This window comes from Oryx dammah, unplaced genomic scaffold (genome assembly GCF_014754425.2).
Source record: "Oryx dammah isolate SB20612 unplaced genomic scaffold, SCBI_Odam_1.1 HiC_scaffold_5, whole genome shotgun sequence".
Lineage (NCBI taxonomy): Eukaryota > Metazoa > Chordata > Mammalia > Artiodactyla > Bovidae > Oryx > Oryx dammah.
Genome location: NW_024070189.1, coordinates 60,092,716 through 60,120,058, shown reverse-complemented (window position 1 = coordinate 60,120,058; position 27,343 = coordinate 60,092,716). Strand labels below are relative to the sequence as shown.

The window sequence follows — 27,343 nt, the reverse complement described above, 5'->3', positions numbered from 1 at the left end:
TTGAATGAATACCAGCTTTAGCTATATGTAAAGACAAAAGGCACTTTAAGAGGTACTTGGGAAATGCCTCATTCACCAAGGAATGAAAGGAGAAGCTTTGATAAAGGTGTGACAAGACTTGAATTTAACCTTGAGTCCATGGCAGAGGCTTAGAATCTGGTGGTTCTTCAGAGGAAGATGCAATAATAGGATGGTGCAACAAGTCTAGATGAAATACCAGTTTAATATCTGGACCCCTCCTTCAAAATTGCAGGCTCACCACGAAAACTTAGAATCACTAATTCAGCACCCTAAGTATCCTGATAATGACAAACAAGAGTCTTGGATTCACATAAAATATCCCAGTTAGGAAATCTCCGTCACACACACACCTTTCTCTCTAAATAAATGTACCTCTAAATGTATTTTACATATTAATCATTTTTGAGTTTGATTAAAGAGAGAAATGCGGAGTCTCATTACCTCCGGGTACCCAAGCAAATTGAAGTTTCTACAACTAAAAACCAGGACAAAACCCTAACTTACGGAGGATACATCCCCAAGGCTTTGTCCCATGAGAGCTCCCTTTTGAACAGCTATCAACCCCTCTAACCTCAATATTGATGCCAACAACGTATCTTTTTAACCTAGACATTCTCAAGACTTATTATTAGCATCACTAGTTAAGAAATATTTCAATATTCTTCATTTTCTTTGAAGAAAATATTTTTAAAATTATCAAAATATACCAGTTCACTAATCATTAATTAAAACACAAACCCACTTCACACCCAATAAGATGGCCACTATTAAAAAAAAAAAATGTTACCAAAAAAAAAAAAAAAAAAAAAGTGTTTGCAGGATGCAGAGATACAGAACCCATATGCATTGCTGGTGATAATGTTAGATGGTATATAGCCATTATGAATAACAACGTGGCAGTTCCTCAGAAGGTTAAACACTTACCATGACTCAGCCATTCCACTCCTAGGTATATGCTCAAGAGAAGTAAAATTATATGTACACACAAAAACTTGTGTTCACCAAAGGCACTGTTCATAATAGTTAAAATGTAGGAAAAACCCCCATGTCCAACTAATGAATGGATAAACAAAATGTGGTATATCCAAACAATGGAATTATTCAGTAATATAGAATGCTAGTACATTATTTACATTATATCAATAAAAAGCAGTAACAAAAGACCACACTTGCACGGTTCCATTTATATGTCATGTCCAGAATAGGCAATCCAGAGACAGGAGCCAAGGTGGAATGGGGAATGACTAGTAATGGGCACATGGGGGTTTCTTTTTGGGTTGAAAATGTTTTAAAATCATATTGGTGATCACTGCAGAGTAGTGAATAGTGCTTCCACTGCAAGGGGCATGGGTTTGATTCTTGGTTAGAGAACTAAGATCTGGCCTGGTCAAAAAGTTAAAAAAAAAAAAAAAGTGCTATGGGAAAGACTCAAAATAGAACTTAGTAAGATATTTCCTTTAAGGTTTCTTAATCTGCGAGCTTACAAGAAAAGCCAAAGGATTTTCCTGAGAGGTGCTAATTTGTGTTTACCATTAGTAAAAATAATTTTATGTTAAAAAAAATCCAGTTTATTAAAAACAATATGAACTGAATTAGAAGAATAACAAACATATACATGGGACATTACAAGTCCCAGATGTGCCCTGACCAAATCTAATGGCGGCTTTGTTATAAATATCTATTATAAACTGATTCAATTTCATATACCCAGACAAAACCCTAACTGAAAAAGATACACCCCTATGTTCATAGCAGCATTATTCACAATAGCCAAGACCTGGAAACAACCTAAACGCCCATCAACAGATGAATGGATAAAGAAGACATATACATGTAGTGAAAGTGAAGTCGCTCAGTTGTGTCCGACTATTTGCGACCCCATGGACTGTAGCCTACCAGGCTCGTCTGTCCGTGGGATTTTCCAGGCAATAATACTGGAGTGGATTGCCATTTCCTTCTCCAGGACACATGAAGTATATATATACAATGAATACTACTCAGCCCCACCCCCCACAAGAGAGAACAAAATAATGCCATCTGCAGCAACGTGGATGCAAAGAGAGATTACCATACTAAGTGAATAAGTCAGAAAGACAAATGCCATATATCACACCTTATGTGATAGTGTGGAATCTTAAATACTGACTAGACAGAAACAGATTCACAGACAGAGAACAGACCTGTGGCTGCCAAGGAGCGTACGAGAGGGATGGAGAGGGAGGTTGGAGTTAACAGATATAAGCTATTATATACAGAAAAGAATATTAAAGAAAAAAATAAACATATATACATATATATAACTTTGCTGTAGAGAAATCAAATTGTAAATCAACTATGTCAATAAAAAATAAATTGAGCCAATCTATATTTTGAAGGCAAAAGCTGATCTGATATGAGCCAAAGTATGTTAAGAAATGTGACTGTTGTTTTACAAACTGTTTCTACTTGATACTTAATGAGTCTATAGGAAAGTTACTTCCTGAGATTCTTCAAGATCATGATCCTAAAGGCTATGATAAGTTTAATCATTACAAGTTTTAGTGTCAAAATGAAACAGGTGAGGGCTTTCTTTAAATAAACTGGATAGACTGCCAGAAACACCTAAAACTTTTTCCTAATTGCTGAGTGTGTTAACTTCACATATATCCAATGTCTGGTGGAAGTCTGCAAGAAAAAGAAATTAGAAAGATAGCTACAGTGTCAAGTTAAATAGGCTTATGTGCCAAGTGTCATAAGAAAGAAGGGAAGAAGCACAGCGAAAGGAACATCAAAGAGTAGAGAAAACCCCTAATATTAGCTTTGTAACCATAAGTGTTTGAAATCTGTAAGTGTCTGGAAACTATCTTCCTAGAATAAAATAATCTTCACAAATGTGCGTCTTGGTACCAGCATTGGAAAAGAACCTCATAGTCTTCTCCTACTGGCAAAGTTCACAAGTCCCCTAGTCAGACAAGTTTTCTTTAGAAGGAGACAAGATGGCTAGCAAGCCCTTCCACAGTCAGGATAGTTGCTCTCAGACTGTCAGCTAATGTTGGCTTCAAACGCAGTATTGTTTCTGTTGGGGTATCTACTCAAAACTTAGAAGGCTGGTTCACAACCTTTGTGATACTTTCCCCAATAAACTACAAGTAAATTTGTGAATTATGAACTACAAATACGTGGTAAAGCATGGTGTGTGCTCTGCTGCCACCCCTTGGACAGGGGAGCAGATATTCTAGTCAAAGCAGAGAATCAAACAAATTCATAATAAGCAGCTTTAGTTGCACAAATACAAGCAATGATCATGAAATTAAAAAATCAGACATATATACAAATGTAGTGGCCATGTTCCAGTTTCTGAATTAGATGGAAAAAGAATTGCCAAATGAAACAATTTGGTATCTTCTATTACAAAAAAAAAAACGCTCTTTACAATCAGTGGGTGTTCTTTTAGCAATCAACTGTAACAAACTGCTGTACTTCCAATATGTATCCTGCTAGGGACCTAAATTTCTTAAACACTTTTTTGATCATTCCTTCTGAAGTTCTGCCAAATCTTACAGGCCAAAGAGGAGAAAAGGAGTTTGCTCGAGGAGGGGCTGGAAAAATTAGGCAAGTAAATTTAACTTCAAATTTGTTTCAGATTGTAGGTGTCACCTTATGATATGAAACTATACAAGACAGGGAAAAGTTGCAATCTGAATAAGATAGGTAAGTTGCAATCTGAGCTTTACTGACTTGTATTTGTTTTCAGATGAACAATTCTCAAAAGAGAATTTCTTTACCCTGGGGCTTTTGGACTCTTTAGGGACCAAAAGAGTTTAGCTACTTCTCAAAAGGGCTCAGTTGTAGGAAATGTAATGAGAAGGGGCTAAAAGGATAGCAGGGTGGAGGCTCAGAGATCAGAAAGCTAACAGGCAACAAACCCAAAGGAGGTAAAGTTTGAGGCTAAAGAGAATGCTGGGATAAATTAACTGAGGGGCTGAAACGCCTAAAGGAAGTCCCTAAAGCAGGATAATCAAGTGGAGGACAAAGCAATGACCTTAAGATAAGCAGCTATTTACTTTTCACTGTGGATAGGTTAAGAAGATAAGCATCCATTAAGCAACTTTCCTGTATAGCACCACAGTTGGGCAACCTTAAACTCATATCCATTTAACATCCTAGAAAGGAGCTGAGTAGTAGAGATACCTAAGAACATAATCTTGTTATGGAATTCCACTTAAAAAATTGGTAGATTTCTACCAAGTTGTTAAATATGAAGCTACTTAACAGTTAGTCTTGGCTTCTTACTCATTTTGAATTCTGACTAATGTTTAAGAAAAAATTGGGCTTCCCTGGTGGCTCAGACAGTAAAGAATGTGCCTGCAACGCGGGAGACTCAGGTTGGATCCCTAGGTCAGGAAAATCCCCTGAAGGGAATGGCTACTCCAGTATTCTTGCCTGGAGAATCCTATGAACAGAGGAGCCTGGTGGGTTACAGTCCGTGTGGTCACAGAGTGTCACACATGACTGAGTGATTTTCACTAGTTTCCCTTTGTGCCTCTCCCCAGTCTTGAGGACTTCCCTGGTGGCTCAAACGGTAAAGTGTCTGCCTATAAGGCAGGAGACCTGGGTTCAATCCCTGGGTCAGGAAGATCCCCTGGAGAAGGAAATGGCAACCCACTCCAGTATTCTTGCCTGGAAAATCCCATAAGCCTGGTAGGCTACAGTCCATGGGGTCACAAAGAGTCGGACACGACTGAGCGACTTCAAGTTAACATTCTACCCAGTCTGGGGAAACGTTAAGTTTCTGAATTCATCTGACACCACTGGGGATGAGGATACAAAGATTATTTAAACAGATGGCCTCTACTTTACAAGTTTAAAGCCTTCATGATTTGTATGTTGGGTTTGATAACAGCAAATTAAAAGCTTTTCCAGGAATTTTATGGCTGTCCAAGTGGTTAAGACTCTAGTTTCCACTGCAGGGGGTACAGGTTCAACCCCTGTCTGGGAAACTAAGATCCCACATGCTTCACAGAACAGCCAAAAGAATACAATTAAAAAAAAAAAAGGTGGGGGGGAAGCTTCTGGTTTTTAAAAATTAAAAACAGTTTTTCCAGGAAAAGTTTCCAAACAAAATAAACACTCCTTTCCCCCTCACCCGCCCCTCAGGCAAGCCAATCAATGTTGCTAGACCAGTTTGTGTAAACACCAAAATAAAACCAAGAAAGCTGAGTATTTCACTTGAGTATTTCATCTGAAGTAGAGCAAAGAGCCCTCAGGGGAGAATGAGAAATACAGCTCTCACTAAGGAGTTGCTGGCAGTGTAAGCAAACTACACCTTTTAATTCTAATAGTTTTCATCCATGCACTGCTTTGTCACCATGTCCTTTTCCCCGAATCAGAAGGCTCTTCTCATTCAAGTCAGTGGATTACGAGGCACGCAGCAATGATTCACAGGCAGGCTGTAAAAAAGACACAGCATACAATGTGCTGTGTAAGGTGTCTAGGGGCCTCTGTTCTCAGACCCCTTCCTTGCTGTCATCATGTTAGGGGCACGTTCCCTTTTCAAAGAAGAGGTCAGCAGTGCTTCCACTCAGAGGACTAACTACTGAGAAATAAAACAGCTGGGAGACAGAAGGAGTAGTTGTAAATAGACTAAATAGGGACAGTTGAACAAACTAGACACAACTTAGGAAAAGCAAGAGAATTTAAAGAGACAGCTGACAGCTTCTCTTCCTGCATTCTAAAGGTGACTGTTGAAAGAAAAGTTTCTCTCCCTAGAATGGAGGGTCAGGGGTAGTACCACCAGTTACTTATCTAATCCAAGGTTTCATGGCCCTTAAAACACTACAGGGAAACATTAAGGTGCAGATTACCAGGACTGTTAAGGACTCCAAAGAAGAAAACTCAAGGTAATCAGAGCAAAGGTTGGATTATGGAGTGTATGTAGCTTTACAGTTTAGCAGTGTTCCAGCCTTTGGATTCAGGAAGCCTGCTCATGCAGTTAGTCATAAGAGTGACAAAACGAAAATCTCAGTAGTCTTTGACTTGTAAAGATCTTACCAGAGCTTATCATTAACAATGCTTAAGAACACTTTGGAGAAGGCAGTGGCACCCCACTCCAGTGCTCTTGCCTGGAAAATCCCATGGACGGAGGGAGCCTGGTGGGCTGCAGTCCATGGGGTCACTAAGAGTCGGACACGACTGAGCGACTTCACTTTCACTTTTCACTTTCACACACTGGAGAAGGAAATGGCAACCCACTCCAGTGTTCTTGCCTGGAGAATTCCAGGGACGGCGGAGCCTGGTGGGACGCCATCTATGGGGTCGCACAGAGTTGGACACAACTGAAGTGACTTAGCAGCAGCAGCAGTAGTAGCAAGTACACTTTAGAAAGGAAATGTGGCACCCACAAGCTTATCCACTGGCCAATTTGCATGAGAGCCCAGAACCCCTGAAGAGCTTTCTGAAAAAGCAAAACAAAAATGCTTAGATAGAAAAAGATCTCTTCTTCCTTTATGTTCTGATTCAATAGCTCTTGAATAGGAGGAGTGAGGCTGGTAGTGATTATGGTTGAGAGTCTCAATTTCAAATGGATTGATTTAAATAGAATCAGACTTTAATGCATAACTAGGGTTAAGAATCACTGTGTTTGGCTTCTTTTCTATGCCTTTAAGAAGGACCTCTCAGCCAGCTGAAGTCAAGGAGATTGCATGATCTCACCCCTACTTAAAAGAGACACAGAGCTCATCTCCTGCAGGTAAGCTGCTGTCATGTACCCTAGCAAGAACGTAACTACAATGAATCGTGATGGCTCAGATGTGTCCAACTTTTCCCAGCCAGAACACTCTCCTCAAGTCACTGCCATCCATTTTATCACTCCTACTTTCAGATTAGGGCAAGGAGCATTTTAGAGACTGCCTACTATCCTTTTTAGTTGGGATTTAAGAGTATATGCTCCCCAGGAAGCTATCATCTCAATGTTTGACTGAGATAAGCCTAGGATACGGATGGTCAAGGTTTCCCCTATCCCCTTTTCAAGCTCACAAAGTTCAACTTAAATTTCAGACACAGCATTTCTGGGATTCACTAGCCTAGCTACATGGTAAGGATCCCAGCTGAAAATCAGTTGGTTCCTCTCCAATTTCTACAACTTCTGTTATTTTATTCACTATGGGTTTTCCATTTTTCTTTAACCAAATGCACAAAAATTTAAACTCTGAAACTAAAGCAATTTTTACGTGGGTTTAATATGGGAACATAATAGGATGGTGGTTATGAGCACAGGTTTATGATTATCCTACTGCCACAACCTGGGCAAATTAAGTCTCAGTTTCTCCTTACTTCACAAAGTCATGAGGATTCTATAAAAGAATATATATCAAGTGCCTAGCATGGATAGCAGATAGATCGATAAATGGTAACTAGATGGAACCTGATAGCTTCTTTCGCCCCACCCCCCTGTCCTTAAGATAGCCCAGAAAGAATTAAGGGCACAGCACAGTTGGAGGGCAGGGGAGAGTAGCAACACTGTTAAATGATGCTATAGACTTATTTGAATCTGAGTAAGCCTAAAGAGAGAGATATAATAGTTAACTTTGTGGTAGGTGATAATCACCTTTACTGGGTTACAGGACCTGCCAAATCTTCCAACAGAACAAAAGAACCAAGCCAAAACTCAATTCAAATAATATGGTCAGAACACTATAAGGTGTTTTGGAATTCATCACAAGGGAGAAATACAGAAATTCCTCTCTACTCCTATCTGGTTATCAGTCACGTCAAAGATTTGACCTGTTTTTCACCCAAAGAAAGTGTGTTAATCGCTCAGTCGTATCCAACTCTTTTGCGACACCATGGACTGTATCCTGCCAGGCTCCACTGTCCACAGAATTCTCCTGGCATGAACACTGGAGTGGGTAGCCATTCCCTTAACCAGGGGATCTTCCCCACCCAGGGATTGAACCTGGATCTCCAGCATTGTGGGCAGATTCTTTACCATCTGAGCCACCAGGAGTCATTTCTACCAAATAAGTGTGAAATAACACTTCTTGATGGCAGAATTCATTTCAGCACTTAAACACTTGAGAATGAATAAATGGTTAATTGCTAACGTAAGAAGCAGGGTCTTCTTTATACAGTCTCTTTCTAAGCAGACACCAAGGGTTTTATTCTAAACTATTAAATAAAATATCAATTAAGAGTTTGCCAATCTTTGGAGAAGAACTAACATGTGCCTGGAAATGACTAATCATCTCTGCTTTAGCGTCACTGAAATGCTCAAACCATCAGTCTCTTACCATAACAGAAATGACACTTTCAGTACCTTCTTTTGCCACCTTTAAACTGGTTCAACCGCACCTCAAACCTGCTCCCAAATATTACCTATGATGCAGATAGGAGGTGGGTAGGGCTGCTTTCTATAGAGAGTTTACAGAATACCAAGAGGATTCCGTTACTGTTCCAAGTGGCTAGACAGAGTTACTGGAAACTGGTTTTGTGCTACTGACCTCAGGGTCAGATGCCATTACCAGATGGACAAGGACCAAGATATGAACACACCAAGACATTAAAGCAGCCTCTAACCTAGAAGACACAATAACTCAAAATGTCCCAATATTTTGCATAAAGTTTACAAAAGGCTCATTTTAGTGTTTTATCCTCAAAAGCATTAAGATTACTACTGTACTCTAAAACAAAACTGTATTTATCTGGTGGAGTATTTTTTCTACAATCACAGGAATTTACTTTGTCATAAAAGGGAAACTAAAAACAAACAAATCGACACAGTGGAATATTCCACTAGGGAGCAGCAGAAGCTGGAAAATTTCTCTAGCATTCCCACATCAGTGAGAAGCCAGGAGATAGCAATCACAACCAACATTAGGGACCAACTAACCATCAAGGTTCTACACAGGGCGAGAAAGTCCACTTCTTACCTTTCTTGGCCACTATGCAAGTACTTTTCAAATAAAACAAAACCCATAGTCTTCCTGTTAATCTTCTAATACACACATGAGCTTCTAGGCAAGGATTTAGAAGTAAGTTATTTCCCTCACCGATGATGCTCATTAAGAACAAACATGTTCAGTACCCAAGTTCTTCCTAGGGTAGATTTGCAAACAGCATGCCTGTTCCCTTTTATCTTTGCTCTTGAGTCTCTGCACATCTGCTCCCTCTAGTAAATTGAAAATCTCCTTGGACAAGAATCCTCCTTTCAGAAGAGAATAGGAGATGTTTCTATTCAGCAAAATCAAAGAGCAAGGTAGTGTGGTATAATAGTTAGGACCAGAGGCTCTGGAATCAGTAAAGTGGGGACAGAATCTAGCATTGCCCCTTGTTAAGACTGTTATATTAGCAAAGCTAATAAATCTCTCAGCACTGCAAAATTTTTTCATCCATGAAATGGCAGTAATAGCTTTTTTCATAGACCTGTTGTGAGGAGTCAAAATATATGCTCTTCCACCCATCTTCAGGAAACTACTTTCACTGCTTGATTAAAACTCAGTCTTTCTTGTCCATGAACTTCTAACCCTGTCTTTCCTGAGGATCCTTCTTGCTTTTAAGTAGAGTCATAAAAGCCAGAAGAGGCTAGAAAATGGGATGGCCAGAAAGGAGGAAAACGTTTTTTTCTTCAGTAAAAATCTAAAAATATCCAGAGGTATTCAGAAATTAATGTTTGGGGATCAGTACATCTTTACTACTTGCAAACTAGTGTTGGGACTGTCACACTTTGTTAAGCCAACTTTACCAGTGAGGCACATATATGCAAATACTCTGCACTATTTCAATACCCTGACAGCTTACCAACTATCAACCAACACAAAGCTTTTCAGTCTAATTTTAGGCTAACTGGCTTTTAATCAAGAATGAATGTCAATGACCATTTCAAAGTTGCAGATCAGTTACAGCTCCACTACATCAGTGTATCAAAGATCCTGTATCAGTCAAACAATGCCCAAAGTAACCTTCTCTGACAACATTCACCTGCCTTGTTTAGGAAACCTGCCCATGTAGTTAAACAATCTCTCCATTTTTGACTATGTCTAATACCTCATTTAAGACCCAAATAATCTGCTTACACTACACCCCCGTCAACATGTACCCTGTTATTCTGAGACCGGAAGTGGTTCATATCATCACTCCAAGGTTGTGTGTCAGACCATTTTCTCATGGTGTTGCACAATGCTTCCCTAAATGTATAAATATCCAACCTACAGCAGACGTTTGATGGAGCTTGTAAGCTGACTAGTTAATAGTAAAAATGCACCTGTGGGCTTCATTTTTCACATACTTAGATGTGAAATTGGGGAACAAAGTTAGAAGGCCACAGACATCAAGAAAAGGACAATCTTCTATTTTGACTAGGATCATTCTTCTAAAGGAAACCTTAAAGGATAAAATGAAAAAACAACTTCAAGGCTTAAAATAAGGACAAAGTGAACATGTAAATACTTATAGGATGGGTATTACATACAAATTAAGTAGATAAAAGAGAAACAGCACTGGATTACAGCACAGAAAGCTTGACCAATCTATCAATGTGAAAGAATCAAGTCTGTTTTTATCCTTGTATCCACAAGAAAAACAATGAAATTATGGCTCTTAATCAAACTCAATTATGTTTTGGAAGAGGTGAGAAAAAGAGCAGCCACACTTTATCTGGATTCACTCAGTCAAAGAAAAAGATACCTGTTTAGGAAGGGGGTGGGGGAGGGGAAGGAAACTTTCATTACTACCTAATAGGCAGTATTAAGAGGAAGCTGTTATGAAAGGGAACTTCATTCATCATGCTCTCTGAGGACAGCTGCCCACAGAAAAACCTTGTAATTTCCAACCTGGTGGGAAGCATCTTGAACCCCCTGTAAATCCTTTCTTTTCCTCACTAAAAGAGCAGGCTGCTGCAGACACTCCTATAGAATGTATCCTAGAAGAAGGTTCTATTCTGAGATCCCTGGAGAACAGGGTGGACTCAAAAAATTTCTGCTGCCCAAGTTCAGAGATAGATGGTTCGTTCCAGCAGTAGGCCTAGGGAAAAAAGGCAAATTTTTCCTGACTCTTTAAATAGGGCCTGAAGCCATTTAGCCCTGCTGCAAAACCCACATTTTAAGTTTTCCCACAACCAAACTCAAAAAAAGGGCCCTTTGCTAAAAGGGTCCAACCAGTGTGTGTCGGAGAGGGGGCAGGCAGGTAGGGAGGACACTGGAGACCTACACTGCATTCTGGCTTAAACGGTATTCTAATTAGGTACTCTTGCTTACCTAGGAGTGTGTCCAGAGCAAACCTTCCTTTCCTGGAAGGGTAAGTGTATCTGCTATTACAATAAGAAGTCTGTCAGGAGTTGAAATTCAAAGAGAGTAATTGTCCATTAGGTTCACAGTGCACAGAACACCATGCCAGAATACAACGGCTGTTAGGACTAGTTCTGAGTCGAGGCAGGCAGCCTAATACACTTGGAGTAGACTGAGGAACACCGCCACACCCTATCAAATACACTCTTATCTGCCCCTCTTCCCCTTACCTCCTCAACAGGCCCAGACATGTTGGTGGCATCTATATTTTGACCACTTTGTGGGAAGTCACTATAGTTTGTGTTCTACACTCATCTCTTCCCAGGAAATTAAAAATATTCTAATTCTTGACTTTTCTCTAGTGGGGTCTTTTACCTGTGTAACTATCAGAGACAGGAAAGGCAGGGAAAGCCAGAAGAGGATGAAAACCACCATCTTTAAGAGCCTGAATATCCTGGTATCAGTATGAAAAACTACAAAGTATCATTCTTATTACTTATCATTCTTATTACAGCCACCTGTAACTAGGATGTGGAGAAGTAAAAAATAAAACCACCTGAAATTCATCGCTTTGAGACCATTCCAAGAATCCTTTAGGTGAATGTTCTACTAATCAGCAACTTCCACTTAGGGAAGGAACCCAAACACATTTTACACACTTTAATTTATTCAAATCATATAAACAACCTATCTATATTCTATTTAAAAAACCCATTCACTGATCTCATAAAAATACTAACTTTTAATTCAATATAATGTGAGGAATTTTCTGGAGATTTTGGTCTGTCCCTGGCTTTTAGAAAGCTCTTAAAAACCTTAGAATTTCCTGAGATGGGGAGTGTTTTTGTTATTATTCATAAGGAGTCCCCAAGGAGCATACCTGAGTTTATGCCAATGAAATGACTAGGGTGGGGCCCCTAAGCACAATTAGGATGGACCAGTCACCAGAAAGACCAAGTTTTTTGAGGGCTGAACTTCCAGCTCCATTCCCAGACCTATGGGAAGGGGTAGTTGCAGAGTAATCTATATAAAATTCCTGAGCAAGTTTTAATGAACTTCTGGGTTGGTAAACTCAGGTGGCATACTCCAGTTTCACAAGGACAGAAGCTTCTGCACTTGGACTCTTACAGACCTTGCCCCATCTACCACTTCATCTGGCTATTCATTTATATCCTTCATAACATCCTTTAATAGTTTCCCTGAGTTTTTTGGACCCTTCTAACATATCATTGGACCCAAGAAGTCACAGGAACCCCCAAGGCCTAGGCTTGCTTTGGCATCATATGTGTGGGCAGTCTTGTGGGACAGCCTTGTGGGATCCGATAGTAACTCTGGGTAGTGTCAGAATTGAATCCAACTGTAGGAATACCTTGTTGGTGTCCAGTGAGACTTGAAGAACTGCTTGGTGTGGGGGAAAAAACCCCACACATCTAGTATCAGAACTTCTCAGAGGAGAAAAATTGTCCCATCCTGCTGTGCATCCTGTGTCCCCACCCCTACCCCTGCCCATATATATATCTGGGGGCAAGAAAGACAGTCATGTAAAGTCAGGCAATTTATTTCCTTCAAGGTATCCACAAGTTATTTTTAACAAAAGCTTTAAAAATGTCCCCAAACCACAGAAGACTCAAATGAAGCTTAGAAACTGCCCTGATCTTTAAACATGGATTATCTGACTGAGACCTGATTATATGTGATTCCCTGAGGAAGATAAGTGAAGGGGAAAAAAAAAAAATTCTAATACTCACAGACATAATTTAGCCCAGATTCACCTTGTCAATTCCTTGGTTATATTCACCACTGTCCTTGATATAGCAGGCTCTAGTTATGATTTTATTACCTGAAAACTACAAAGCTTCCAACACTATTTCTGGGGCTACCTCTCGCAGGCTCAGAAACATTAAACCACCTAAATTTGCCACTTACCTTTCTTCTACATATCTTCACCTGATTTAGTTCCTTACTGAAATCTACAGTCATGGTTTCCATCCACATGGCTCTAGGTCGAGTTTTGACTTATGTACACATCTGTCCTCATTTAAGCCAACTATGGAGAATACACCAAGAGCAATCATAAACCAGGAAGAACTACAATTAATTTTAAGTGGGACCTATGTATAGGAAAAGAATTAGCTGGTTTTTTTTTTTTTTTTTTTACTACCATACACAGAAACCAACATTTCACCAAGCTTATACAAAGCTAACTATGTATGTTCCATCCAACATAAATTCAAATTATATGTATAACACTGCTTTTAATTCAGAAAGTATGACAAAAAGACAATACCTCTTGTGAAGATTAAATGAAATAATGTATTGCTTAATACAGTGTCTATAATATGCTAAGTGCTTAATAAACTAATGTGCTTGGAAACTTCACTCTGTTCAGATTTACTTAATCAGTGAGTCTATTTTGCAGGTGGTTTTCCTTTAAAGCTACATTACCTTGGGATCATATATCAAGATAATCACATACTGGCTATCTCAATTTCAAGATTACTCTTAGCCCAGCATACCTGAAGAGCCAGTGTTAAAAAAACAAACCAATCTCTGATTCTCATGCCCAGAATTGATTGGGGGCAGGGTGGAGAAGAAATCTTCATTTCCAAAACAATTCTACTAATCTACCACTGTTTCACTATCTGGTACTAATAACCATGCTTGAACACAACCTGTTTTCTCCTGAAACCCACAACTTGCCCCTGCCCCTTAAACATCACCACAAATAGATACATTGTACCATCCAGTTCGTGCTTAAAATTAAAAGTCCACCATGTTTCTCAATGACTATTTTAGCATTAGGGAAAGAAGGAAAAACAATTCTCACTGCACATTATGATAATCTAATGAGTCTGACTAATATAACTCAGCCATAATACAATCTTGCTATTCTCAAAAAGAAATTGGTATATACTAAGAAACTTCTGAGTCAAACAATATACATATGACTCCCTTACTGATACCTAGCAATGGTCAAGAATTTAAATTTTCATGGGATCAGGATATAACCAAATCCTGAATAAAAGCAAAGTAGGACATGATTATCAACCATGTTGTTTATAGGACAGCTTAACCTTGTACAAATCTTCAAACTTAACTACCACTTGCAAGAAAAATTGTGCTTAAGAACCTCATTTTTAGCATGCTTTTAACTTTACCTAAGTTTGTTAATCAAAGAACTAAAGCCTTTAAAAGCTTCAAAGAGGAGCTTAAAAGTTTCAAGTGGCTAGGTAACATGGCTAGGAACAAATTTAAGAATTAGCTCCCTCCATTAAACAGTAAAAAGGAATGCTGTTACTTATTTAGCAGCAACAACAGCAATCTAGAAAAGTCATACTCAAGTGAAGGATTCAAACAAAACAACAGAAGATGCTAATGAAACAAAAGAATCTGGCTAATTCCTGGTGGTGCATCATAATGGGTCATGATCTATTATCCCTCCTGTACAGTATTCTCACACTTGGGGAATAATTATTCTACCATGTGGCATAGAATCATCTGTGTTCAAGTTCTGGTAAGATTGTATTAACTATGTTCGAATAATTCTATTAAATACAAAGAAAAACAAACCTAAGGAATGAAAAATAAGCTGCTACCTTCAATCTGTACCACAGAAAGTGAGCAAAAACTCCAGTAACTGAAGAGAACCAAACTTTCAGAAGTTTCACCCCAAACAGAACTGTCACTAATTATTAAGAACAAAGCACAATGGCAAAACTGTTAGCCTTGGGCTTCAGTGGAACTAAGCATACTTACTTCATAAAACAGTAACTACTATGAGTTTGATGAATCCCATCACTGCAAATCTGCCCACCAAGGACAAACCTGGGTCAGAAACCAGAATGTCCAATTCATATACTGAAAACAACTTTCAACATGGTCCCAGACAAGCCACCCTGCTATTCTAAGAATGCTCAGACATACAAATATGTAATGTTCCAAAAACTTTTTCCTTGCCACATAAGTAAAAAGTTTCTATGACTGGGAAAAGAACAAAATAAAGTAATAAAGTGAGAGAACAGATATACCCCCGACACACTCTCCCCTAAAGAGTAATTTTTTTTTAATTTTAAAAGAGCATATAAAGTTAGTTTTAAACTAGTTCACCCTTCCCACAATGGACACACCTAACAGCTGCTTCTCAAAAGTTACCAAAGAAAACTCAAAGCCCACCGATTCCAGTTCTGAATTTCAACAAGCATTAATACACTAGGCACCTCTACCCCAGGAGTTCCAGAGAGAGGCCAACAGGGAGCCTGTTCAATCAACAACCCCATAAGTCGGATTTCTCCTGTATATACAGATACACAGCTGTCAGCCAAAACCTCCCCTCCGGCGCACACATTCTCAGTTTATAGGTGGATCCTGTAACAGCTAAAACCAGGAAGCTAAAGGGTAATTAGAAGACTAGGAGGAAGTCATCTTGGGAGAATTGTAAAACCCAGAGAAATCAGAGGAAGTCAGAAAAAGGTTGTCCTTGACTATCTCTTCTTCCCGCCCCATCCAGACTTAATCCCACCCGGGTCTCAGAAGCCCGGGAGGGAGAGGCCATTTTAATGAGGCTTGGCTGAAGAATGTAAAGGAAGGGAAAGAGGAAATCAGGGAAGGGCCTTTAGAAAGGAAGGCCTGGCCCTTTCCCCCAACAGCACCCGAGTTGGGTGGAAGCATCTGGAGCTCAAAAAGGGAGGTGCTGGATTCAAGCGCCTGAGAGAGGTACAAAAGTAGTAGTGGCCTACCACGAGAGGGTCGAGTGGTCAGAGTACCGGGAGCAGGACCCCCTGGCCCCAAGAGGGAGAACTGCCCCTTCTGGGGCCAACGGCGTAGACCCTTGCCCCTGGGACTGAAGCTACTACCCAGAGGTCCAGAAGGCGGGAGTTGGCTAGTGCCTGGTTCTCCTCATCCGGCCATGCGGCGCGGGGGCGGCCATCCTGAGGGGTCCCGGAACCGAGAGGGCATGGGGGGGCCCAGACGCGGCGCTCACCCGCGGGCCGCCTCCAAGCTCTTGATGAGCTTTTTGATCTTCCAGATCTCCACGTTCCTGTCGGCAGCACTGGGGTCGTCCGCCATCTTCTCGCCTCCTCCTCCCTAGAGCGGCCCGGCGGGGCCCGGAGACACCAAGACCACAGAGTTAGCGCCGTCGCTGGGGCAGAGCGGCCCCCTTCCTTGCCACCCCCGAGAGTCCCTCCTCTTCCCGCCCCGCGCGGCCCGCCGCAGTGGTAGCTGGCCTTTCCCTCTCCCTGGCTTACCTAAGGGCCCAGTCCTGGGCGGCAGCGGCTGCTCCTCCCCGGCGGCGGCTCCGCGGCGGCGGCTCTGACGTAGGACACCGGCTCCCTCTCTCCAGGCAGCTGCATGTGTTGCAATCCGCTCACATGGGGCCTGTGACATCACTTCCTCCGCCAGGGGCTGAGTGGTAGTCGGCGGGCGGAAGGGAGGGGGCCAGCGAGGAAGAGGGGGAGCTCTGCGCGCGCCGCGACTTTCCATTGGCTGTTTGGGCCGTGGCCTACAATGAACCCGCCGATTGGTCTCATCTGGGGCCGCGCTGCCTTGTGAGGTAGAAGCCGGGGGCGGGGAAATACCTCCTTCCTTCCGGTTCGGAGAGCAAAGAGCAGGAAGCGGGCGGAAGTAGGTGAATCACGCGAGAATTTACTCTAGTCCTGGCTGCCTCAGCCGGGGGGTGTTTCTTAAAGGGCAAGGCGCGTGGGTCGTTGTCTTCTCTCCCACCTTCTTGAATGGAATGGACTTCTGAGGGTCTGCGAGGCATTTTTACTTTCGAGCTGGGACGCACGGTTTGAATTTCGTCTGAGAAGTCTCAAAGAAGCGCCTCACTCTTTGCTACTTCACAGCTGACGAAGCACTTGGGCCTGCGTGCGTCACGGCTCCGCGGACTAGTGTTCAGACGCTCGGCCAGGGTGTCAGGATTAGGAAATTTCTCCAGGGTAGTTCAGCACCCCGACACCCGCACGGGCAGGAGAAGCACGTTCTTTTCCGGTCCAGGGCTAAGAAGGGTTCTCTTTGAACCTGGAACTTTATGGGGAAGGGGAGAAAGCAGGGCTGCCTGAGGTTGAAGACATGAGGTATCTGATACCTTGAATGGTTTGATTTGAGCTGTGGAGAGTGAAGGTGGAGAGAATGTTGAAGGAACGTGGGCAGCTGTCTTTTTGACTTTGGAGTTGTTCTTGACTACTTTATGTCTCCACCTCAGCCGGAGTCATTCAGGTATTTGGGCCCAAGCTGTGTGGCAGGCCCGGGTTTCCTGAGAAGAGCCAGACAGATAACAGTGCCTACCTTCGTGGTGCTCTCAGTTTAGTTGAATTTATAGCCGTCTGTGATTTTATTCGTTTGTATCATGAAATAATTGCACAAATACATAATCACTTCAGAGGGGTGTGAGTGTGTAATGAAAGAGGAGTGAGTGAAAACTAGAATGAAAGCCAAAGGGTGAATCGGAGTTTGTCAAGAGGGAGCATAACACATTTCAGGAATTGCAAAAGCTCATGTGGTGGAGCAAGGTTAGTAATTTATGTGAGAGAGAATTTGTAGCTTAGACTAGGGTCTTGACAGTACAGTGAATGATATTTGAGGGTTAGGATGGTTAGGGCTGGATGATAGGTTGGATGAGGAGGAAGAGCAAGAATGACTCCCAGAGTATTGAAATGGTTAGCTTTACTTAGATGGGGAAGATGAGCAGGTTGTGGGAGATTTTTGAAAATTTCTTCTGCTTATTAAATCCAAGATTGTTTATGAAACACGCCAGCGGTGGGTGCTCAGGTGGTTGCATTTGTGTGAGCTTTGAATCCTTTTCGCTGGTTATCTCAACTATATCCACACCTTGGAAAAGGGGCTTTTACTCCCATTTCGTAGATTGGGAAACTCACGCAAAGAAAAGTGAAAGGAAGTTGCTGAGAGTGAGGACATTGACTCAGGGCAAGTCTCTCCCCCAGCAAATGAATTCCCAGAATGGAACCGCTTCCATTTTGTAATTTTTACCATATGTTCACTCATTATATAATAGTTATTGTACTTCTACTGTGTGCCATTGACTGTGCTTGGTAGTGGCCCTTCTTAAATAATCATAAATACTGCTTTACTGACTGGGTATCTGCTGTGTCCCTCCATTTTCCTTACTTCATTCTCTTTACCCCAATTCGTTGTTTTTATACTAGTTTGCCTTGATTTTCTTTTCTTGCTCGTTTTTATGTTTATAGTGTTTTAGGCCCATGGGTGGTGGCTTTACAGGTGTTCTAGACTAGCTCACAGGCTTGGTTTTCTGTTTTATGCTGAGGTAAGCATGGTGACGGAGAAGGCAATGGCACTCCACTCCAGTACTCTTGCCTGGAAAATCCCATAGATGGAGGAGCCTGAAAGGCTGCAGTCCATGGAGTCGCTGAGGGTCGGACACGACTGAGCGACTTCACTTTCACTTTTCACTTTCCTGCTTTGGAGAAGGAAATGGCAACCCACTCCAGTGTTCTTGCCTGGAGAATCCCAGGGACGGGGGAGCCTGGTGAGCTGCTGTCTTTGGGGTCGCACAGAGTCGGACACGACTGAAGTGACTTAGCAGCAGCAGCAGCAAGCATGGTGACATCCCAGATAGAATTGCTGTTCATTTTTTAAAATTAATGTTTATTGGAGTATAGTTGATTTACAGCGTTGTGTTAGTTTCTGCTATATAGCAAAGCAAATCAGTTATGCACATACATTAATCCACCCCTTTTAAGATTCTGTTCCCATATAGGTTACTAGAGTATCGAGTAGAGTTCCCTACACTGTACAGCAGGTTCTTATTAGTCAACTATTTTATATAGGTGCTCAATTGTGTCTTACCTCTTTGCGACCCCATGGACTGTAGCCCACTAGGCTCCTTTGTCCATGAGATTATTCTGGAAAATACTGGAGGGGGTTGCCATTTCCTCCTCCAGGGGATCTTCCCCACCCGGGGATTGAACCCATGTCTCTTTCAGCTCCTGCATTGACAGGGGGATTCTTTACCACTGAGCCACCTGAGAAACTCCATTCTATATATACAGCAGTGTATGTATCTCCATCCCAATCTCCCAATTTATCCCTCCCCCCTCCTTTCCCCTTAGTAACCGTAAGTTTGTTTTTACACCTGTGACTGCATTTCTGCTTTGTAAATAGGTTCATTTGTACCTTTTTTTTTTAGGTTCCACATATAAGTGATACCATGATATTTGTCTTTCTCTGACTTCACTCAGTATGACAATCTCTAGGTCCATCCATGTAGCTGCAGATGGCATTATTTCATTCTTTTGTGTGGCTCAGTAATCCTGCATCTTATTTCTTTGAAAATTTTAAATCCAGGCAGTTTAACTGTAGCCCTAAAAGCTTTTTGCCGAGTTGCTGCAGATTCACTATCTCTGTACTTAAGAGCTGGAAATAGAGCATTGGAGACAAGCTGAAATGGATCTCTAGTAAAAGAGATTTGAGAGGGACAGAGATGCTCTTCCCTTTGGCAAGGAGGAGTCTGACCGTTCATTGTCCAGGAGACCCTCCTGTAATATCAGTGATAAAGATTTTTTTCAAAATCCAGAATATATAGCCTCTCTAGGCATGGGTTGTCCTCTGAAAAATGAAAGATTTGTTTTTGATGACCTCGGAACTTCTCCCCCCCCGCCCCTCCCAGATCTAACATTAGGTAATAATTTTAAATATGGGGTATAGGTGACATTCCTACTAACTAGGTGCAGATTCGGGGGAAAAGAAAAAGATGGATTTTGATGTTGAAAACACCTGTAGCAACTTGAGACTAAAGTGCTTTTAGGTAGAGAATGAGAATTGGTTGCCAGTGTAAAGGCCAGTTTAGGAGTAGCAAAGGTGGAAAAGGTAAGGAAGGGATGGTTCAGGAAAGGTTTGCTCAGGCAAACCTATGACTCTTCTAGAAGTCAGTGGGTTTGTTAAAGAGAAGAAGTCTGGAGCTAGGAAGTCTTAGGGCTGAGCCTTGACTCTCCTTACCTTGAGCAAGTCAACTTCTTAAAGCTTGAAGAATCTCAGTTTGTTTAAAATGGAAATTCCATCTGTTTTGTTGGGAGTATTATTATCTTGGATAATTTGTGTGAAGCTCCTAATACCATTTACAGGAGGCATGTGTCACCAGTGAATTTTAGTTCTCTTTGTAATTTCTGCTAATTTGTTCTGTCCTCTTCCACTATTTTCTGTACTCTTTCTATTGAGGATCTATGACAGTACTTGCTTCATCAGCAAATAAGTTCGAGAAACTAAGAACAGATCCAAAGTACCGTTCTTAGGGATTCTTTCCTTCTGGTGGAAAGAGGGGGGCCAATAAAATAGATTTGTGGTATATTTCCCCTGACTTGCATGGCTGATGTGTTTATAATTGTTAGAAATTTTCAGAGTTGGAGTTTAAAATCCTGAATATTTATAACTTTAACTGTATTAGTAGAATGAATGATTTTTTTCCCCTAGGTATCTTAGTATATGTTTTCCCTGCTCCATCCACCCATCCATCCATGCAAGAGTTACAGGTAGTATTTTCTTTAAAAAGAAAAAGTGTTTCTGTGCTTAGAAGAATAAAAAATAGAAAATTCTCTGGATTAGACCATCTCTAAAGTGCTTACAAGTTCATGCAGTAGAGATCAATAAAGGAATGTGTAGTCTGCCCTCAATTCTTGGTGTACTTAAGCATAGTGAATTTGAGGAATGTGGTTCTGTAGATTCCATTCTCAAATAAAAAAAGTCTTACAGTAAGTAAAAGTCACTGGAGAAGACCTACAGTATACGGTATAATACAAAAGACATGAGATTTTTTGTAAACTGACATAAGGCACAGTGGCTTAACTATGGAGTGCAGATGTGTGTGAAAGTGACTTGAAATGGGCCAGTGTAAGGTATCATTTCCTCCCCTGTGGACCCCTAGTGTTGAAACATAACCTTTCAGTGGGAAGAGGAACTACAACTAAGGAATGACAGGAGTTTCCTCTGTAGATAACAAAACATCTTTACACTAATTCAAGATTGTTACATTAATCAGATATTGACCATTAAATGCTTTACCTTAGAATGATTTCTAACTTTAATAATATGTATAGAGAACTCTTTTTCTCATTCTTTGAGCTCTAGAAAAAAATTTTTCTCTTTTTTATAATTGTTTTAGGGAGTACTCACTAGCTGTTGTAGGTCTTCCCATAACATGAAAGAATAGTTAGGAGAGTGAGATTGAGTCAGTGCCATTGAATCACCTGAGGAGGAGGTAAGTAATTGCTTAATATTTCCAGTGCTGCCTGTTTTGACTCCGTAGAGATCCTTGTAGAATTGCTAGACAGAGGCTAATCTTTTAGTTCAATTTCATAAATATTAATCACATACTAGTTTTCTGTATAGCAGAGTGCTGGGGTGAGTACTAAACATTTTTAGATGTGGTGCAATGCTTAAATTTATGGTGGTGGTCAGGGGAAAAAAGATATAAGAATGCTAAATAAATAGGCAATAGTGTAAGAGGAGAGGTAACTATAGGACTGAGGCAGAAAAGAACAAATTGAGCCTGAAGCACTTTGCCATATCATTTAGAAAGCAAAGGAACAAAGACTACTGGGGTCTTTTTTTTTTTTTATGAGTACTTTTAATATCTAGATAGACTTTTTTTATTGAGGTACAATTGACATATCAGTTTCAGATGTACAACCTGATTCAATTTTTTTATATATTGTAAAAAGATCACAGTAAGTCTAGCTAAAATCCATCACCACACATAAATAATTTTTTTCTTTTTGTTGGGAAAACTTAAGATTTACTCTCTTAGCAACTTTCAAATAATCAATATGTTCAGTTCTGTTGCTCAGTCATGTCTGGCTCTTTGCGACCCCATGGACTGTAGCACGCCAGGCTTCCCTGTCCATCACCAACTCCAGGAGCCTAGTCAAACTCATGTTCATTGAGTTGGTGATGCCATCCAACCATCTCATCCTCTGTCATCCCCTTCTCCTCCCACTTTCAATCTTTCCCAGCATCAGGGTGTTTTCAGATGAGTCAGTTCTTCGCATCAGGTGGCCAAAGTATTGGAATTTCAGCTTCAACATCAGTCCCCCCAATGAATATTCAGGACTGATTTCCTTTAGGATAGACTGGTTGGATCTCCTTGCTGTCCAAGGGACTCTCAAGAGTCTTCTCCAACACCACAGTTCAAAAACATCAATTCTTCAGTGCTCAGCTTTCTTTATAGTCCAACCCTCACACCCATACAGGACTACTGGAAAAACCATAGCTTTGACTAAACAGACCTTTGTTAGCAAAGTAGTGTCTCTGCTTTTTAATATGCTGTCCAGGTTGATCATAACTTTTCTTCCAAGGAGCAAGCATCTTTTAATTTCATGGCTGCAGTCACCATCTGCAGTGATTTTGGAGCCCCCTAAAGTACAGTCTGTCACTGTTTCCATTGTTTCCCCATCTATTTTCCATGAAGTGATGGGACCAGATGCCACGATCATAGTTTTCTGAATGTTGAGTTTGAAGCCAACTTTTTCACTGTTCTTTCACTTTTATCAAGAGACTCTTTAGTTCTCCACTTTCTGCCATAAGGGTGGTGTCATCTGCATATCTGAGGTTATTGATATTTCTCCTGGCAGTCTTGACTCCAGCTTGTGCTTCTTCCAGCCCAGCGTTTCTCATGATGTACTCTGCATATAAGTTAAATAAGCAGGGTGACAAAATACAGCCTTGACGTACTCCTTTCCTTTGGAACCAGTCTGTTGTAATAGAGTATAATTACAGGGATTCCCTGATGGCTCAGATGTAAAGACTCCCATCTGTCAATGCAAGAGACGTGGGTTCGTACCCTGGGTCAGGAACATCCCTTGGAGAAGGAAATGGCAACCCACTCCAATATTCTTGCCTGGAAAATTCCATGACAGAGGAGCTCAGCAGGCCACAGTCCACGGGATCGCAAAGAGTCAGGCAGTACTTAGCAACTAAACAACAATATAATTACAATCACCATACTATAAGGTACATCCCCAAGACTGACATTTTTTTTAATTTTTAAAAAATTTGGTTTTGGCTTTGCTGGGTCTTCATTGCTGTGCACAGTCTTTCTCTAGTTGCAACGTACAGGTTTCTTATTGTGGTGGCTTCTTTTGTTGCAGGGCACAGGCTTTAGTGTGCATGGGCCTCAGTAGTTGTGGTTAAGGGCTCCAGAGCACTGGCTCAGTAGTTGTGGCACATAGGTTTAGTGGCTGTGTGGCATATGAAATCTTCCAGGTCCAGGGATTGAACCTGTGTTTCCTGCATGGCAAGGCACATTATTAACCACTAGACCACCAGGGAATCCTGGTTTCTTTTATAACTAGAAGTTATATAAAATAACACTCCTTATCACTCCCACCCTACCCCTAAGCTTACCCCTGGCAACCACCTATCTGTTCTCTATGAACATGAGCATAAGTGAGATCATACAGTATTTGTCTTTTCTGACATTTCATTTAGCATAATGCCCTCAAGTTATCATAGACAGCAAGAATTCATTATTTTTTATGGCTGAATAGTATTCCACTGTATATATATACCACATCATTTTTATCCATTTATTCATCAATGAATACATATCTTGGCTACTATAAATAAAGCTGCTGTGAATATCTGGGTGCATACATCTTTAAAAAATATTCGTTCTTTGGATAGATACCCAGAAGCAGAATTTCTAGATCCTACAGTAGTTGTACCTTTTTTTAAATATAAATTTATTTTAATTGGAGGCTAATTACTTTACAGTATTGTATTGGTTTTGCAATACATTGACATGAATCCACCACAGGTGTACATGTGTTCCCCATCCTGAACCCCTCTTCCACCTCCCTCCCCATCCCATCCCTCTGGGTCATCCCAGTGCACCAGCCCCAAGCATCCTGTATCATGCATCAAACCTGGACTGGTGATTTGTTTCACATATGATAATATACATATTTCAATGCCATTCTCCCAAATCATCCCACCCTCGCCCTCTCCCACAGAGTCCAAGACTGTTCTATACACATCTGTGTCTCTTTTGCTGTCTCGTATACAGGGTTATCGTTACCATCTTTATAAATTCCATGTATATACATTAGCATACTGTATTGGTGTTTTTCTTTCTGTTATGCCAACACTTGTTATTTGTCTTTTTGACAATAGCCATTCTAAGGTGTGAGGTGATACCTCATTGTGGTTTTGATTTGTATTTCCCTGATAATTAGTGATGATTAGCACCTTTTCATGTACCTTTTGCCCATCTGTGTCTATGAAAAAATGTCTATTCATGTCTTCTGCCCATTTTTGCTTGGATTTTTTGCTATTGGTTTGTGTTAATGTATTTTGGGGACTAACTTCTTATCAGATACATGATTTGCAAATATTTTCTCTGATTCAGTGGGTTGCTTTTTCATTTTGTTAATGGTTTCCTTTGCTGTGCAGAAGCAGCTTTTTAGTTTGGTGTACTCCCCCCTTGTTTATTTTTGTTTTTGGTGTCAAATCCAGTAAGTCCAAAATTGATGTCAAGGAGCTCACTGTCTCTGTTTGGTTTTGGGTCTTACATTCAGGTCTTTAACTCACTTTGAGTTAATTTTTGTATGTGGTGTGATATAGTGATCCATTTTCATTCATTTGCTTGTGGTTGTCCAGTTTTCCTAGCAGTGTTTATTGAAGACACTGTCCTTTACCAATGAGGTCTTGTTAAAATTAAGCCAGTATAAAGCGCAATGCATGCGTGTCCTTGTGTGCTCCTTCACTTCAGTCATGTCCAACTCTTTGTGACCCCATGGGCCACCCACAAGGTGGCTCTATCCATGCAATTCTCCAGGCAAGAGTACTGGAGTTGGTTGCCATGCTTTCCTCCAAGGGATCTTCCTGACTCAAGGATAGAGCCCTCCTCTCCTGGGTCTCCTGCATTGCAGGCTTGATTCTTTACCCACTCAGCCAGCTGGGAAGCCCCTTGAAGCATATTAAGCAAGTTAAAATGAATGAGTTCACAAAGACACCCAAGAAATTTCACTGGTCTCACCTTTAATACTACAGAACTAACTCCCCTTAAAAACCAGTTCTTTCTCATAAGAACTGTACTTCAGGTTAACTAGTTACTTGATATGAGGGGAAGTGTCTCACTGTAGAGGTATTCCATATAAAAAATGAAGAAAAAATAGCATAGTATACCTTTAATGAAATTAGAGAACTAGGTAATGATCATCAGTGGCTGCTGACATCACAAAAGCGCCAACCAGAGTTGTATACCCACTGATGAAAGTACATACCACTCAATCTTGTCAAAAAGCTTAGCCTGAATCAGATCCATAGGGGATGAAGAACATGTTGATGACATCACAGGAATGCAATCAGTGAAATGTAGGATGTCAGAGGTTGCAGGACAAATACATTGCAAAGTGGAGAAAAAAAAAGCAGGGAAACCTATAGTTCAGAAGAGACTTATGGGACGTATCAGCCAACACAAGATGTGGGCTTTACTGGCTCCTGACTCGTTAAAAGTTGGAAAAGTTACAGAACTTCCCTGGTGGTCCAGTGGTTAAGACTGTGCTTCCACTGCAGGGGGCACAGGTTCAATCCCTTGTCAGAAAATGAAGATCTTGCGTGCCCTGTGGTGCAGCCAAAAAGTTATGAAACTATTGGGAAAATTTGAACATTCACAGTTTTGCTATTAAGGGATTAATTTTTTGATGTGATCATGATAGTTATATTTTACAGAATAATCCTTTTGGAGGTACATACTGAAATGTTAAGAGTAAAATTATGATTTCTGGAATTCACTTCAAAATAATCCAGGGGAAGACAGAAAATATTAAAAGCTCTAAGTTCCTGAACTGAACATTAAAAATTTGAAAAATAGAGTGTAAGAATTTGAGTGAAACAGCCAGTGTGGGCTGAATGGGGAAGGCTTCATGAAAGAGGGTAGATCAGGGATACCTAAGAAATGGAAAGGCAAGACAGGAGATGGTTAAAGGCAAGGGGGACATGGATCAAGGGCTATGGCTTGAATTCAGCAGTTAAGACTAGTAAGGTAGATTGATTTCCCATTGAGCAAAAATTTATGGTTTTTAACCCCCTTTTGGTCAGATTCCTTCAAGAAATCATTCTTTGAGAAATCAAGAGCAGTGGACCATTTCCCCAGAAAAAAATAGTATTTGCAATCTTGCATTCTATCAGTGGTTTCTAGGTCCCTGAAGTCACTCATGTGGACTCATTTCCCAGCCATTGCCCCAAATATCTACCTTTTGGGTCAGGGGCTACAAGAACCTGTTTAGGAGCTTATGGTTTAAGTGGAACATTTCCTGTTTCCTGAGATCTCCTGTGAGTTGAAACTTGTGATTATTAAAGGTTGGTTCAGTTGCAGTATTCTCTCTAGTGTGAAAATTGAGTTTCCTAACCTAATGCAGCAGAAATGGGATTGATGGTGGTACATTGTAATTAGGTTTAACCATATGAGATTGGTACTTGACTGGTTTTGACCTACTTAAATGGCTGTTTCAGTGTTTCTTTCTATAACTGCTATATTGTCTGCTTCACTGACTGATTGAATAATATAGGTTGCTTTGTAGCTCCTGTATCCAGGGCTTTCACTCATTCAATTGTTCTTCTGATACCAGAGGAAAGTGAAGAAGACATAGCCCTTAAAAAACAGCCTTAGGACTAGAGTATGGAGTCACAGTGGTATCTGAAATACTGAAGGGTGTTTGAAGCAGTTTATTTTCAAATTTTGTTTTCACTCCCAGCCTTCTCATGTACCATCTGCAAGAACTTTTTTTCTTTACTGCTCCTTCTTGCTACAGAATCTCTAGTATAAATGTTATGCTTAAAATTAAGCCACCCTTACAGATGGTGAAGAAATGTGGAGCAAAGCACAGACGTTATATTGTTCTCCCTGGTAACTGAGGCACTGATAAAGACAAAGTATTCCTACCGATCATGTGTACATGACTGAGCAGGAGGAAATCACCAGGTGAATCCAAAGGGCTCTTCTGTAAAACAAATGGCCTGTACCCTTCAAAACAACAAAATCAACATCGTGAAAAGACGAAAAGGCAGAGGAACTATTCATAGCAGTGCTAAAT

At 40.8% G+C, this 27,343-nt stretch overlaps 1 protein-coding gene across 1 annotated transcript in view; it reads right to left on the bottom strand.

Annotated features, from left to right (window-relative positions):
- ETF1 (eukaryotic translation termination factor 1) overlaps positions 1–18,366 on the bottom strand; it is a 29,158-nt gene extending 10,792 nt beyond the window's left edge. Inside the window, exons 1-2 of the mRNA XM_040239997.1 lie at positions 16,526–18,366; positions 16,261–16,364 (exon numbers count right to left, since the gene is read on the bottom strand). Coding sequence (XP_040095931.1) covers positions 16,261–16,346 — 86 coding nt within the window. The 5' untranslated portion in view covers positions 16,347–16,364; positions 16,526–18,366. The remainder of the gene's footprint in view (positions 1–16,260; positions 16,365–16,525) is intronic.
- Between the last annotated feature and the right edge of the window lie 8,977 nt (positions 18,367–27,343).